Source organism: Mustela nivalis (assembly GCF_964662115.1).
Source record: "Mustela nivalis genome assembly, chromosome: 16".
NCBI classification, from domain to species: Eukaryota; Metazoa; Chordata; class Mammalia; order Carnivora; family Mustelidae; genus Mustela; species Mustela nivalis.
The window spans coordinates 20,591,030-20,605,625 of NC_139035.1; the positions used below are offsets into that span (position 1 = coordinate 20,591,030).

General features: G+C 38.4%; 1 protein-coding gene across 5 annotated transcripts in view; it reads left to right on the forward strand.

Moving 5' to 3' along the window:
• Positions 1 to 14,596, forward strand: part of SWT1 (SWT1 RNA endoribonuclease homolog) — a gene marked incomplete at its 5' end in the record, with an annotated part of 101,980 nt that overhangs the window by 10,757 nt on the left and 76,627 nt on the right. For all 5 annotated transcript variants that reach the window (XM_082702954.1, XM_082702956.1, XM_082702955.1 and 2 more), the window contains 3 exons: positions 6,229 to 6,958; positions 12,321 to 12,380; positions 14,016 to 14,145. In XM_082702954.1, the coding sequence (XP_082559080.1) occupies positions 6,229 to 6,958; positions 12,321 to 12,380; positions 14,016 to 14,145 (920 nt within the window). The remainder of the gene's footprint in view (positions 1 to 6,228; positions 6,959 to 12,320; positions 12,381 to 14,015; positions 14,146 to 14,596) is intronic.

The window sequence follows — 14,596 nt, forward strand, 5'->3', positions numbered from 1 at the left end:
AGAGAGAGACAGCAAGAGTGCACAAGCAGTGTGGGAGATGGAGAGGCAGAGGGAGATGCAGAGACCCACTGAGTCGGGAGCCCAAATCAGGGCTCAATCTCAGGACCCTGGCGTCATGACCTGAGCCAAAGGCAGATTTTTAACAGACTGACATTATTGAATTTTTTAAATATTAGTGTAGATTTAATAAAAAGTTGAGGGAAATAAAATGTCTATCACATTTCTATGCTATGTAAATGACACTTTCAAGTAAAATGCAGATTTTTATCTCTGGTGATTTGATTTTGACACATTCTTATAAGATGCATAACTTTGTTACATGTAGTAATAGAAGAAGTTGTGTGGGTGGTTTAGAAATGTTGTAAAGATAAGTTATATATTCCCTGTGAAGAGAATATGTTGCTTATTGAATATTATAGTTTTAAAATCACATTATTTAAATAGGATATAGCTACAACTAGAGAACTTGTAGCATAATGGTAGGGATAATGGAGATTACTTTTCTTTAATTTCTGTGTTCTTTGGATAAAAATTTCAGAGAACTTTGTGATGATGGCATTTCTTGCCACTAATGGGGTAAGTATAAAAGTATAGTGTCTGATGAAAGTAGATGAGATCATAGATTCTCTGAAAGTAAGTGGCTGTGGGAAAATGATAAAAATGGCATTAAATATATACATAAAATTTCTGCTTCCCAGACAAATTTAGTTAATGTTTGCTAAAAACAAGAAATTCAGCTTGCCTCTGCCTTTTCTTCAGTTTTTTTTTTTTTGTCTCCTCTTCTTTGTGATACTTTGCTTCTGTATTATTATTCTGTTATGAATTTGATATCACATTGACTATTACTTTCTACACTTTTTCAAAATGGATTTTTAATGCCTTTTATCCTTATATTCTTTTTTTTTTTTTTTTTTTAAGTTCTTAAAACACTGTGGTTTTTCACTAGTTACCTTTAGCCTTAGTAAGGGCACATTTTCTAGCCCTTGATTTTATATGTATGTATAAGAGCATGAATAGACTTTTGATCTTTCTATACAACTATCCTAGACTTGTCCACAATCTTTGGAAGGAGGAAGAAACAGTATTGTTGAATTATTTTGAGAATAGGATCTAAACTATTCCAAGAGTACAACGAAGTGCCCCTTGGCTTCAGTATTTACTCAAAATCTGCAATTTGACTTCAGGTCTTTCAACAATGAATTGTCAAATGCGTACTGCTGCATTTCTGCATTCCTGAACCCACGTTTGATCAGTGACCATGCCATTGTGTAGGTTGTCATTGTATCTAACGAGAGTAACAATGTTAGTAATGTGAGCAAGGTGTGGCATTTATATTAATCGTTAATATGTGAATATTTACTTTCAGATATTGGTAAGCTCTCTAGATATAACTTGTAGTGAAATTTTCTTTTGTTGAAGACAAACTGTATGGCATACGAGATATTTTAAAACTGCCTTGTCATGTGTTTAAACAATATGGGATAGGAGCTATTATATAATGAAAAGTTGCCTGGACGAAAGAAAGCTGTCCTACTGTGCTTTGCAAACATTAGTATCGACAGTGCAGAACTTCTTTTTTGGGTTGCCTGAAGAGAATGTGGCTCATTCGCTGCTGTTGTTTATCCATTGGAGAAGTAAACAAACTTACTTGCCTCAAGGTTATGAGTATTTCTTTATGGTATGTGGCATCTTCTGTAAAAATTTCCCTATTCAGTATAGGGATAGTGCAATGAAAGCTGAGGTGCAGATGAAAAAATGAGAATTTTATCATCCTGAAGCCACTTAATTGTGGTAATACATTACCACAATTCTCAATCCATGGTTTGAGTATATATAGATGTATTAACAATGAAAAATCACCAAGGGCAACAATCTTTTAAAATTTAAAATCAATTAATTAACATACAGGTAATCATTAGTTTCAGAGTTAGAGTTCAGTTATTATCAGTTGCATAAAACACCCAGTGCTCATTCCATCAGGTGCCCTCCTTAATGCCCATCACCCAGTTACCCCATCTCCCCACCCACTTCTCCTCCAGCAACCCTCAGTTTGTGTCCCATAGTTAAAAGTCTCTTGTGGTTTGTCTCTCTCTCTCTCTCTCTGATTTCATCTTATTTTATTTTTCCTTCCCTTCCCCTGTGTTCATTTGTTTTGTTCCTTAAATTAAGGGCAACAATCCTAAATCTGCTTTTGAAAATATTCAGAGAGCATTTCTCTGAGCAGTGCACTTTCAGTTAGTGGGATTTCTTCACAAGGTTGTATCATCACTGTTGACCAAATCTTTTTAAGTCCAGGAATTGAAGAGGTGAGAAGTTTTGCCTTAGTTACTGTTAGATAGATGGCAACATTGCCACCAGCAAAGCCATTATTGGCAGAATTAGCCGAAAAGTAATTTATTATTCAACTGAGCTAAGTTGAATGTAAGTATATAATTCAGTATTGTGAGTGTATGCCATGATGACCAACAAAGAAGTCTAACCGCTGATAGTATTGACAGATTGTTTCTGAGGTATGTCATATTTTAAAATGGCTACTAAATTTTTATAGTTTAATAGTAAGTGTGAAATTTTGTCAACACGTTAATAATAACGTGTTGACAAAATTTCACACTTATTCTTATATCATGAGAGCTCATCTAGGATGTGTTTCAACTTCAGCTGAATATTGATTTTACACTATGTCACTCATAAAAGATACGTACTTTAAAAAATAAGTATTTGCTGCATGTCTAACTTGTATCTAAAAAGACTCAGAGCTTTAGTATTTTGGGTTGCAAATATAAAACTGCATTATCACAATCTAGTCTTTTGTAAGTCTAGTTGATAAGAGTTAAGTTTACGGTTTAATTTTGTTGGTCTTTTAAAAGGTATTATATTGTTGAGTTTTCATTAATTATGACTATATAGGCCATGGTCAATAGATGACTATAAAATATGCAGCACAGGGTTGTTGTGGAGAACAAATAAAAAGCAATATGAAGGGGTACCTGGGTGACTCAGTCAGTTAAGCATCTGTCTTCAGCTTGGGTCAGGATCCCAGGGTCTTAGGATTGACCCCCACATTAGGCTCCCTGCTTAGTTGTGAGTCTGCTTCTCCCTGTCTCAAAAATAAATAAAATTAAAAAAAAAAAAAAAGAAAAAAAAAAGAAAATGCTGAGGGAACTACAGGGTCCCCTTAAAATTTTTGAGTTATGGTTTCTGTGTTCTTTTAGTTTTTCTTTAATACAGTTGGCATTGTAAACGTGGTATATTATTAGAAGCCAAAGTCCTATTAAAATTTCAAGTTTTTTTTTTTTTTTTTTAGATTTTATTTATTCGTCAGAGAGAGAGTAGGCAGAGAGGCAGGCAGAGAGAGAGGAGGAAGCAGGCTTCCCACTGAGCAGAGCGCCTGATGTGGGGCTCGATCCTGAGATCATGACCTGAACCAAAGGCAGAGGCTTAACCCACTGAGCCACCCAGGTGCCGTCAGGTTTTGTTTTATCATTATTTACTACCAGATAAATAATGGTGGGCAGTCTTTTTGTAGGCAGAGATAGAAAGAAAATGGAATCCAATGAAGACTCAGGTGAAACTCCCATAAAAACTCCCGAGGTGTTTATAGTTTGCTCTTACGTAATTATTTGAGAAATCAGCTGTTTCCTTTCTTTTTCTCCCCCCAGCCAGAGTGAAAGCAAATTGGGGGTCAGAACTCTATTGCATATGTCCTCCATGGCTTCTCCAGGGCCTAGTAGAGTGACAGGCACTTAGAAGGCACTCAAAATCATTGAAGTTTTTTCGCCTTTTTTTCTGACTACCAAGTAATATCAACTTTTATGAAGCAGGAAATTTCACTTCTAGCTATTGCTACTTCTAACATTTTAGCATATTTCTTTCTTGACTTTTTACTGTATTTATTTAAATTGTTGAGACCACATGATATATACAGATTTTTGCCCTGCTTGATTTTTGCTTAATATTTTATGAATATGTTTTGTTAGATCATTGAAAACTTTCATAAACATCATTTAAAATGACCATGATAATCTGTCATATTTAGTAGAATGGCATATTTCTTAGTCATTTCCAAAATTTTAGTATTTACCCTTTTACCTTACTTTTTACTATTATAAATCCTGAATTTTAAAAATGATTCTGGTCCATTTTTAATTTTTTTCACCTTGGTATAGATTTCTAAAATGGGAATTACTAGGAAGTCAAAGAATATGAGCATTTTTAGAATTCTTAATTATATCATCAAATTGCTTTATGAACACTCTCTTTCTCTCTCTCTCTCTTTTTTTTTTTTCCCCTTGAGAGAGAGAAGGAGCACAAGTCGGGGTCAGGGGGTAAAGTGGAGAGGGAGGGGCAGCAGGGTAGGGAGGGAGAGAATCTTAAACAGGCTCCAGGCTGAGTCTGATGTGAGGCTCACTCTCACCACCCTGAGATCATGACCTGAGCCGAAATCAAGAGTGAGGCACTTCATCAACTGAGCCACCCAGGCTCCCTACCTTTGTGGAACTCCTGTATCATTTTGCATTTCTACCATGAGAGGGCCCATTTTTCAACCCTTTGCCAGTATTTAATGTTGTTTGTTTGTTTTTAAAGATTTTATTTATTTATTTGACAGACAGAGATCACCAGTAGGCAGAGAGGCAGGCAGAGAGAGAGGGGGAAGCAGGCTTCCCGCTGAGCAGAGAGCTGGATGTGGGGCTCGATCCCAGGACCCTGGGATCATGACCCGAGCTGAAGGCAGAGGCTTTAACCCACTGAGCCACCCAGGCACCCCTTAATGTTGTTTTAAAATCTTTGTTAACTTGATAAAAAAAAAATGGTATGCTGTTATAATTAGAATGTCTTAAAAAAAAAAATGATGTCTTTGATTACTAATAAAGTTAAACTTTTCCCCCAAATATCTATTAGCCAATCCCTTTTTCTCATCAATAATTTTCTGTTTATGTCCTATTCTAGAATCAGTACTTTTTTTTTTTTTTTTTTTTTTTTAAAGATTTTAGGTATTTGTTCCAGAGGGAGAGAGAGCACAAGTAGGATGGGGGGCAGAGGGAGAAACAGACTTCCTTCTGAATGGGGAGCCCGATGTGGGGCTTGATCCTGAGACTCCTGGATCATGACCTGACCCCAAGACAGATGCTTAACCAACTAGCCACCCAGGCACCCAGAATCAGTACTTTTTGATGAGCTTTTCATTTACTAAGGCTAATAAACTGTCCCATATAAAATGAATACCATTTCCCAGTTTTAAAAATTTTCTTATTCTTTAATATGCTAAGACTTTAAAGTGAATAGTCATTTTTTAATTTATTTTAAAGATTTTATTCATTTGACAGAGTGATTACAAGTAGGCAGAGAGGCAGGCAGAGAGAGAGGGGGAAGGAGGCTCCTCGCTGAGCAGCGAGCCCGATGTGGGGGGCTTGATCCCAGAACCCTGAGACCATGACCCGAGCTAAAGGCAGAGTCCCAATCCATGAGCCACCCAGTGCCCCCTATTTATTTATTTTTAAAATTTTATTTATTTAAGTAATCCCTACACCCAACGTGGAGCTCAGGTTTATGACTCCAAGATTAAGAGTCACATGCTCTTCTGACTGAGCCAGCCAGGCTCCTCATAAATAGTCATTTACAATTATTCTTTTTCTTTGTGATTTTTCCCACCGTTCTTAAGTTTAGGAAGCTCCCTATTAAGAAATTAGATTAACTATTTCCTTTTTTCCCCTATGGTTTTTAAGGGGTTAATATGAAGTGTAGCAGTGTAATTATTTTGTACTTCAATATTTAATCTGTATGGAATTTATGCTGCCTGGTATTATATAAAGCTGTAAATTTGGTTTTTGTCCAAATAGACTAGTTATGCCATTACCATTTGTAATTCTTTCACTTCTCTTTATGTACCTATTTCTTATTCTTTTCTTTTTTTTTTTTTTAAAGATTTTATTTATTTATTTGACAGAGATCACAAGTAGGCAGAGAGGCAGGCAAAGAGAGAGGAGGAAGCAGGTTCCATGCTGAGCAGAGAACCTGATGCGGGGCTCGATCCCAGGACCCTGAGACCATGACCTGAGCTGAAGGCAGCGGCTTAACCCACTGAGCCACCCAGGCGCCCCCCCATTTCTTATTCTTTATGAAATTTGTATCGGACCAGTTCTGTCATTTCTTGACTGAATAACACAGTACAGCATTATGTATGATCATGTATAATTGCAATGTAACTTGGGTTTCTGTGTTGCTTTACAGATTGGACGTAGCAACCGAGCCTCCAGGAAGGAAACAAAAAATCAGTTCTTCATCCCAAGGCCCTGTTAAACTCCAAGAAGCATCATATTCAAATGCTAATCAAATTATTTCACCGAGTCCTTCTTCACAAGGAACTAAAAAAGATCTAAGGAGATATGTAGATTTTAAAGATATTAAATTGACAAATCTTAGGAATAAGCCTGACCATGGAATTAAAAACCTTAGTAATCCTAAAATGGCCAAAGATGTAAAACCTAAAACTGAAGTCCAGGCAAGTGAAAAACAATGGCCTCATGTACTTGCTCAGAGGGAGAAGATGAAAGAACTCAAGAAAGAAAGGCACAGGAAATGTAGGGACAGTTCTGAAAAACGCGTTTCAGAGAAATGCAAGAGAATCCATTTTTCTCAGGATCATAATTCCAACAAGATACTTAAGGAACCCCTTGAATCTAGAAGGAGGAGGATCAGTTTCAAAATCCCTGTAAAATCCCGTGATACCTTCCAGAAGCTTGTAGAAGAAAATGTCTTCAGTTTAGAGTCTAACAAGTCAAAGACTAAGCAGGAGAAGAAACGCCTGGAAGGCTCCCAAGTTTCATTAAATTTGACCAGGCATAAAAGTGAACATTTATTTTCAGATTCCACATCTAAGCAGGTTGTTCATGAGTGGAAAGTAAAAAACCATCCTGAGCAACAAGAAAGTGATTCAAGTTCCAGGGAAAACGTAATCCAGGTAAGGTGGTGTAAAATGTTAATACAGGTTTTAGGATCAGGTTTGTTTCTGTTACGAATAAGATCACAGAGAGCTCATTCTGTTTAATCAGGAAGATATATGTTAGTTCCTTTATCTTATCCCTTTAATTCCAACCTCCTTAGGAAGATATCCTGGCAAGTATCAAAGATCCTAATAGAAGGTGATAATGTGAAAGGTGGAAAGAAGCAGTTACAAACAGTCCTTTCAGAAAAGCCCTGCAACTGTCTCTTGGGCACTTCTGTAACCCTGGGTACTATAGAACGTCCAAGGGTCAATATTCTGAATAGCTATTCCTCTAACAGTCATATTAGAGTTCCACTGTGTGCCAGGCACTGCAGTCACGGTGTCTGCTTCCAGAGACTTATCTATGTGAGGAGACACACAAACAATCAATCACCTTATGTCTGATAAGTACTTACCACTTAACATAGGAATCCAGAGTAATGTAGAGAGAAACCTTAAGAAGAGTTTACTGGAGGGGGTAACATTGAACGTGAGAGCTGAAGAATGAAAAGGAGTTAACTCAAGGGAAGGCCAGGTCGGTGGGATAGGAGAAGCAGGGATGTTCCCGGCAAAGGGAACTACGTATACCGAGATCTGGGTTGGAAAGTTTTGCTTTTAAGTTATGTAATAAATCAGCATGTGTGAACTAATAGGAGAACCTCATCTCTCTACAGTCTTGTTTATGCGGCAAATAATATTATTTACCTTTAAGAGAACTTTCAAATCCTTGGAATTTCACAGCTTCCAACAGACTGAAATTTGGAGACTGCTTTTAAACAGGGCTGGTTGAGGGGCGCCTGGGTGGCTCAGTAGGTTAAGCGGCTGACTCTTGATTTCGGCTCAGGTCGTGATCTCATGGGTCATGGGATTGATCCCTGCGTGGGACTCTGCACTCAGTGTGGAGTCTGTCTCTCCCCTCCACATCTTCCTTGCCACTCATGCTCTATCTAAAATAAATCAATAAGATCTTCAAAACAAAGCAAAACAAAACCAAACAAAACAAAACAGGGCTGGTTGAATGTACCTCCTTTTAGGAAGAAAACTGTAAACTGTAGTATAAAATACTTCTTAGGAGAAACAGGGATTGTCATGAAGGAGGCCCGAAGAGCTGGAGAGAGGACTTTCTGTTTGGTGAACTTGAAGGAGTCCAAAGAAGAACAACTGAGTTTGTTCTTTTTATTGCTTTCTTAAAGAAAAGCTCCAGTTTTCCTGCGTTATAACCAGTTCTCTAGCATAAAATGTGAGAATGGAGTTTGAAGCTGGGAGTATGTTCATTGGACATCTTTGTGTCGTTGCTTAATGTTCATTCCCCTGTACTGTGCATCTAAAGATGTGAGCAATGTCCAGCAGTATTTTAGTTTAGTTTTTTTTTCCCCCCAAGATTTTATTTGTTTGTCAGAGAGAGCAAGAGAGCACAAGCAGGGGGAGCAGCAGGAAGAGGGAGAAGCAGGTCCTCCACTGCAGGGAGCTCAAAGAGGGGCTCGATCCTAGGATCCCGGGATCATGACCCAAACCAAAGGCGGACTCCTAACTGACTGAGCCACCCAGGTGCCCCTACCTTATAGTTTCTTTTAGTCTCTACATAGAATTACCACATAAATCAAAAGAGGTATATAGTATGAATATTAAGTTGTAGGAGAAGCAGTTTTTGTTTTTGTTTTTTTAAAGATTTTATTTATTTATTTTGAGAGAGAGAGACAGTGAGAGAGAGCATGAGAGGGGAGAAGGTCAGAGGGAGCAGACTCCCCATGGAGCAGGGAGCCCGATGCAGGACTCGATCCCAGGACTCTGGGATCATGACCTGAGCCAAAGGCAGTCACTTAACCAACTGAGCCACCCAGGCGCCCCAGGAGAAGCAGTTTTTACATGGTTACTTTCCAGTTATTGGAATTAAAACTCTTTATCCGCTATTCTTTAATAGCAGTCCTATCAGACTTAAAGTCATTTAGACACAGGAGCAGCAAGTAAATATTGTTCTTATCTTGAATATATTCTCTAGCATATTATCGACAGTAGCTACTCTTAATATTATGTTTATTGTTTTCCTCACAAGTTCCTCAATAGATAATTATCTTCCTAAAATGATGAGAGTACTTTATAGGGAAATAATTGTTATTTTCTGGATTTGGTAACCCTGTTATTTAGTAATCCTGTTATGCTTTCCTAAGAGAAAAAACTTCTTTTGTTTCTTAAGTTTTATGGTCCTTTGATAGAGACCCCTTTTCTGTATCCTTGCCTCACCCTTGCAAACCAACACTCTAAAGATTTATGGTTTATAGGACACTGCAAACAGCATCCCACTTAATACTTACAGACCTATGAGGTAGCTGTTCAGCAGTTTATCAAACATTAATTAAAGCTACCTGTTATTTATTAGGTTCATCTCTAGGTTCTGGGGTCTTAGAGATGAGTAAGATGATCTTTACCCTTAGGAAGTTCCCAGGGAGGCAGATTAGTAGACAGATACAGTTGCAATTTAGTGAAATACATATTAGAGCCCTACAAATTCGACTGGTGTTAGTATAAGTTTGGGGGTAAGTTCAGGAAAGGCTCACCAAGGTGAAGATTCTTGAGCGTGGTAGTGAAGGGTGTGTAGAGCAAGGACCAGGTAGGACCAGGATAGAGGGCCACAGTCATGAGGTTGTATGACAGGAGTGTACATGGGCACGTAAGTTGTTCAGCATGACTAGAGTTGAGATCTGTAGAAAATCTATGTATAGGAGAGGCTGTGGGAGAGGAAGCCAGGGTTCAGACAATGGAGTACTTTGTATCCCATGGGAAGGGTTTGTTTGTTTGTTTGTTTTATCTTGTATCCTGCAGATGGTATGGAAAGCCATCGACAGGTAATCGGGGAAGCAGTGTAATCTGGTTTTCAGGTTAGAATCACTCCAGTAGATAAAACCATTGTTAGTTTTGTTATTTATACTCCTATTTGCCATATCCCAGTTCATTTATTTACTAAAGCATGGTAAGAGGAGGGGAAACAGTTAAATGCCCACTGAGACTTTCCTTTTTAATAAGGAGAGGTCTTCAGAAACAACTGATGTGAGCTTTCCTGGTTTGGAGGAGTGACAGAACTTGTTGAAGTCCCTGGAAGTAGCCTGTGGTCAAAGAGAGTGAAGGGTAGTCAGGACCTAAATAAACAAACAAGACTTCAAACATCAGGAGTCATAGGAAATTCTGGTAATAATCTCTACCTTGTTTGGCACTTCCTAATCAGAGAGAACCTTAGGGATCTGGTGAAATTTAAAGTCAGATGGAGAATCATGGGACAGTAAAGGTATCATGAACTTAGTGTGTGATGTATATGATGTTACATATACCATATAAAGACTGATGTTGGGAAGTCAGGATGAGAGCCGAATTCCCAGTAAGCAACATATGATACACTTGTTTAAAGACAATATGTAATTTCTGCCATTTATAGCTGCCTGAGTTTGGTGTTATGTCAGAGAATTCTTAGATGATGATTTTGGTTTAGTGGTGGCTTTTGCTGAGTTCACTATTACCTGTACAGAGGGTCAGGTAAGTCCCATCTGCTTACCAACAGTGCCAGTGAAAACTTGGAATTAATAGATTTTCAACCTCTGCTAGAGAGAGAATTAAAACACAAACCTCTGGCCCTCCACCCATGTAGAATACAACTCTTGCAGTTTTCAGCTTTTCCCCTTCAGTCATCTCCTAATCTTCAGGTTCCCTCTTTTTGTCATGTCACTTTTAGAAATGGGTCAAACTACTTCTGGGTGAAAATTTTCCACCACCGAAGGCCAGCTTGTTTATCTTGTCTGTGGCTCTTTCTGTTTCTCAGGGTGGCATGTAGTTCTGTTCTTAGCACAGGAGTATTTTCAGGGGACTCCTGGGTGGCTCAGTCGGTTAAGCGTCTGCCTTCAGCTCAGGTCATGATCCCAGGGTCCTGGACTTGAGTCCTGCATTGGGCTCCTTGCTCAGTAGGGGAGCCTGCTTCTCTCTCTCCTACTCCCCCTGCTTGTTCTCTCTCTCTTTCTCTCTGACAAATAAATAAATTCAATCGTTTAAAAATAATTTTTAAAAAAAAAAGAACGAGTATTTTCAGGAATATATATGAGGGGCGCCTGGGTGTCTCAGTGGGTTAAACCTCTGCCTTTGGCTCAGGTCATGATCTCAGGGTCCTGGGATTGAGCCCCGCATTGGGCTCTCTGCTTAGCTGGGGGCCTTCTTCCTCCTCTCTCTGTCTCTCTGCCTGCCTCTCTGCCTACTTGTGATCTCTGTCAAATAAATAAATAAAATCTTAAAAAAAAAAAAAAGGAATGTATATATGAATGAGTGAACTTTAAAGACTTTCCACCTTGTTTCCTTGACTTACTAGAATGAGGCTTTTCTATTCTAGGGTCAGTTTCTCTTCTAGGGCCGATTTACCCCAGAGGGGGCATTTGGCTGTTGACTTGATGAAGACATTTTTGATTGTCAAGATTGGGAGGGAGTCGTGCTACTGGTATTTAGTGGGTAGAGGCAGGATACTGTGAAACAGCATAATGTACATCATAGCCCTTAAAACAGAGAATTATCCAATGCCAAGTGCCAGTAGTGCCAAGGTTGAAAACCCTACTCTGGTATATGCTTCATGTTCTGTCCCCACCCTGCAAGGTTTTTTTGTTTGTTTTGTTTTATACTGGTTTTTTAAATTATGTTCAATTAGCCAACATACGATACATCATTAGTTTTTGATGTAGTGTTCAACGATTCATTAAGCTGCATATAACTCCCAGTGCTCATCACAACACGTGCCCTCCTTAATACCTGTCACCCACTTACCCCATCCCCTTACCCTCCTCCCTTCTGTAATCCTCTGTGTGGTCCCCGAAGTCCAGAGTCTCTCATAGTTTGCCTTCCTCTCTGATTTCTTTCCATTCAGTTTTCCCTCCCTTCCCCTGTGGTTTTCCATGCTATTCCTTATGTTCCACATATGAGGGAAACCATAGGATAATTGTCTTTCTCTGCTTGACTTATTTCACTCAGCATAATCCCCTCCAGTTCTGTCCATGTCAGTGCAAATGGTGGGTGTTCATCCTTTCTGATGGCTGAGTACAGCCACTCTGGGAAACAGTATGGAGGCTCCTCAAGATATTAAAAATAGAGCTACCCTATGACCCAGCAATTGCACTACTAGGTAATTAGGCCAAAGATACAGTGAAAAGAAGGGGCATGTGCACCCCAGTGTTCATAGCAGCAATGTCCACAAGAGCCAAACTGTGGAAGGAGCTGAGATGCCCTTCAACAGATGAATGGATAAAGATGTGGTCCATATATACAATGGGGTATATGCTTCATTCTTAACTAATAAAATTACTTTTCATTTCAGAGTTTTGAAGCTCCATGTTCTTCAGCGTCGTTTGAAAGTATTCAGGATACAGATCAAGAGGTTACTGACATACTTATTTACTTTGAATATTTCAATGCAATTAAGTCAAAACAGTTCATATATTAATAATAAATAATGACGGGTGCTTGGGTGGCTCAGTGGGTTAAACCTCTGCCTTTGGCTGGCTCGGGTTATGATCTCAGGGTTCTGGGATCGAGCCCCGCATTGGGCTCTCTGCTCGGCAGGGAGCCTGCTTTCCTCTCTCTCTCTGCCTGCCTCCCTGCCTACTTGAGATCTTTCTCTCTCTATCAAATAAATAAATAAAATCTTTAAAAAAAATAATGACTATAAACAGCTTGGTAATATGAAAGTAGTTATACCTCTTCTTAAATCAATATGTATGTTTTATGAAATTATAAAAAACTACTTGGAAGATATTAACATTTAATTGATAACCTTTTTGTCTTTGTTTCTAGTAAGCTCTAAATGGTTTGGAATAAAGAGCATGGAGCCTATAGCCTACAAGTTACATGAATTTTGATTTAATGTTACCATACTTTTGCATGCTTATGCCTAAGCTTACCAAAATTCAGTATGATATTAATCTATTGGCTTCATTTTTTTTTTAAAAGATTTTATTTATTTATTTGACAGGCAGAGATCACAAGTGGGCAGAGAGGCAGGCAGAGAGAGAGGAGGAAGCAGGCTCCCTGCTGAGCAGGGAGTCTGATGCGGGGCTCTATCCCAGGACCCTGGGATCATGACCTGAGCTGAAGGCAGAGGCTTTAACCCACTGAGCCACCCAGGCGCCCCGGCTTCATTTTTCTAATTAGCAATAAGGTGAAAATGTTATTCAGTGAAAATGAGAGTACATGCATATTTATTTATTTTTTCACCTGTTGTTTCATTTCCCAGGTAGAATCTCTTGATTGAACCTCTTGGAATTATTGCATAGATTTTTGTGTTTCTTGGTCCTAAATTAAAATTAGGTTCATGAAATACTTTGTAGTTTTCTATTTAAGGAACTTTAAAACCATATTGATTGATTTTTATTTGTGATAATCATTTGTATTTTTCTGCCCTGTGGATCAGTGCTTCTTGATAGAAGAAAGATTTCTCACTCCTACTCCAGATCTAGATGAGACATATAATTCATAGCATCAAAATACATTAGGGAACTACTTCCCTGAAGTAAGAAGGGTCTTAAAATCTAAATTTCAAAAAAAAAAAAATCTAGATTTCAGTTTTTGATGGCTCATAACTAATCTTAGAACAAGAAGAGGCTTATCATCCAGATGAAAAGATAGTTGGCTCCCAAAGTACATTGATGTGAAAACAGGTTGAGAACCAGGTCTACTATGTACTAGGCTCTGTGCAAGGAACTTCATATTATTTAATCCTCACAAAAATAGTAATAGGAAACAGATGTTTAACGTTCTTATTTTGTAGATGAACAAACAGAGACCCAAGGTAGCTAAGTAATTTCCTTGCCTAAGGCTACAGAGGTAGTAAAAGTTTTAAAACCCTGTGTATGGTTATAAATCTGTATCATTTGCCCATTCTACCTCCATATTTTTGGGACCTTTTTCCCACAAACCATCTCAAGTAAACTTATTAGAGTTCATTGCTTTCTAATCTTATTAATCTGCAAGTAGATAATCCAAAATGTTTTACTGTGGGTCTTTCACAATTCAGATGCAGATAGTAGAAGAGCTCCATGCTGCACGTGTGGGAAAAAGTGTGGATTTGCCTGTGGTTTTCTCTTCCGGAGAGTTAACGAGCATGGAGATCGACTTGGTGGAAGATGATGTACATTCCTCTGCTGGTATACCCTATCTGTACATGATGATGTCTGTGATCTGTGCTTTCTTAGGAGTTAATGAGCCAACATGAAATTTTTATAATATTTAATGAAAAATGTTAAATTGTGCTCATTTGAAAAATAAGGTATGGTATATGTCTTCTAGTGACAGTGTTCAGGTCTAATATGTGTCCTATTTGTTTTATACATCTCACATTATTAGGATATTTTAGACCTATTTTCTCTTTCTCTTTTTTTGCCAAGGGTCCGTAATCAGGGTTATCTTTTATTCTGCTATCAACTATCAGAGTTGTCTTTTATTCTTGCCCTAAATCATGAGTTTTGACAGTTTCAGTTATGTAAAGCACTGATCAGAAATAGAGAACAATTGATGGTTACTGGGGGGAAGATGGGCTGGGGGTTTGGATTAAATGGGTGATGGGTTAAGGAGGGCCCTTGCAGTGATGAGCACTAG